At 60.9% G+C, this 908-nt stretch overlaps 1 protein-coding gene across 1 annotated transcript; it reads right to left on the bottom strand.

The window, feature by feature from the left end:
* Positions 1-6: 6 nt before the first annotated feature.
* Positions 7-902, bottom strand: LOC102884716 (von Hippel-Lindau disease tumor suppressor-like). Its single transcript, XM_006925225.3, has one exon. The coding sequence runs from the start codon at positions 829-831 to the stop codon at positions 451-453; it is 381 nt and encodes a 126-aa protein (XP_006925287.2). The 5' UTR covers positions 832-902; the 3' UTR covers positions 7-450.
* Between the last annotated feature and the right edge of the window lie 6 nt (positions 903-908).

The following is a 908-nucleotide window of genomic DNA, read 5'->3' as shown; positions in this document are numbered from 1 at the left end:
GCAGTAATTTTGACATTGACTTGTTCTCATCTATTTATGCATTCGTCTCTCTACGGGACTATGTTCTGCCTACACGAACCTGGCCCACTGGGGACATCGGAGAATGAGAGATTCTCTCATTCACTGACTGAACAAATGGGCATTAAGGATGGAGCACTTCTTTTAGGGGTGATATACATGGGTGGGGGTTGGGGGAAAGCCACTATCAATTAGTCTATTCAGTCTTATAAATAATGTTCTGCCACTTAATAGCAGCGTCAACTTGGATTTGTCACTACCTCTCTGGGGCCTCCCTCAGTTCTTCAAGCGTAAGTGGGGATAATGACAACAGCACCTGCCTCCCGGGATGGTGGAAGAGATTCGGTGAGTTCGTGTCACAGTTTCTGCTGCTATCAGGCCTAGAGCGCTGGGCAGCGCACTGGGCTCAGCTCAGCACCGACGGGTAGGCGCTCAAGCGCGCCAGGACAAAGCTGACGGTGCGGCCCGCCTACCTCGGTAGCTATGGATGCGGCGGCCCGTGCCGGGCGGCAGCGTGGGGTAGGGCTGCGGCTCGCCGTCGAAGTTGAGCCACACGGGCAGCACCACGCGCGGGCTGCGGTTGCAGAAGATGACCTGGGACGGCTCGCGTGAGTTCACCGAGCGCAGCACTGGCCGCGGCCGCCCGGCCTCCATCTCGTCCTCCGCGCCGGGTTCCTCTGGGTCGGACTCTTCCGGGCCGGAATCCTCCGCGGCCGCCTCGTCGTGGCCGTACTCTTCGGGGCCGTACTCCTCAGCGCCCGCTTCCTCTGCACCCGCCTCGGCCTCCTCCACGTTCCCCGCCCTCCGGGGCATTACCTCAAGAAGCCTAGACCACCCGGGCCTTGACAACGCGAGATTCGAGGGCCGCGCGCGGCGGGGCAGGGCGGGGC

This window comes from Pteropus alecto, unplaced genomic scaffold (genome assembly GCF_000325575.1).
Source record: "Pteropus alecto unplaced genomic scaffold, ASM32557v1 C18117039, whole genome shotgun sequence".
NCBI classification, from domain to species: Eukaryota; Metazoa; Chordata; class Mammalia; order Chiroptera; family Pteropodidae; genus Pteropus; species Pteropus alecto.
The sequence above is the reverse complement of the archived record's forward strand: the minus strand, read 5'-3'. Positions and strand labels throughout refer to the sequence as shown.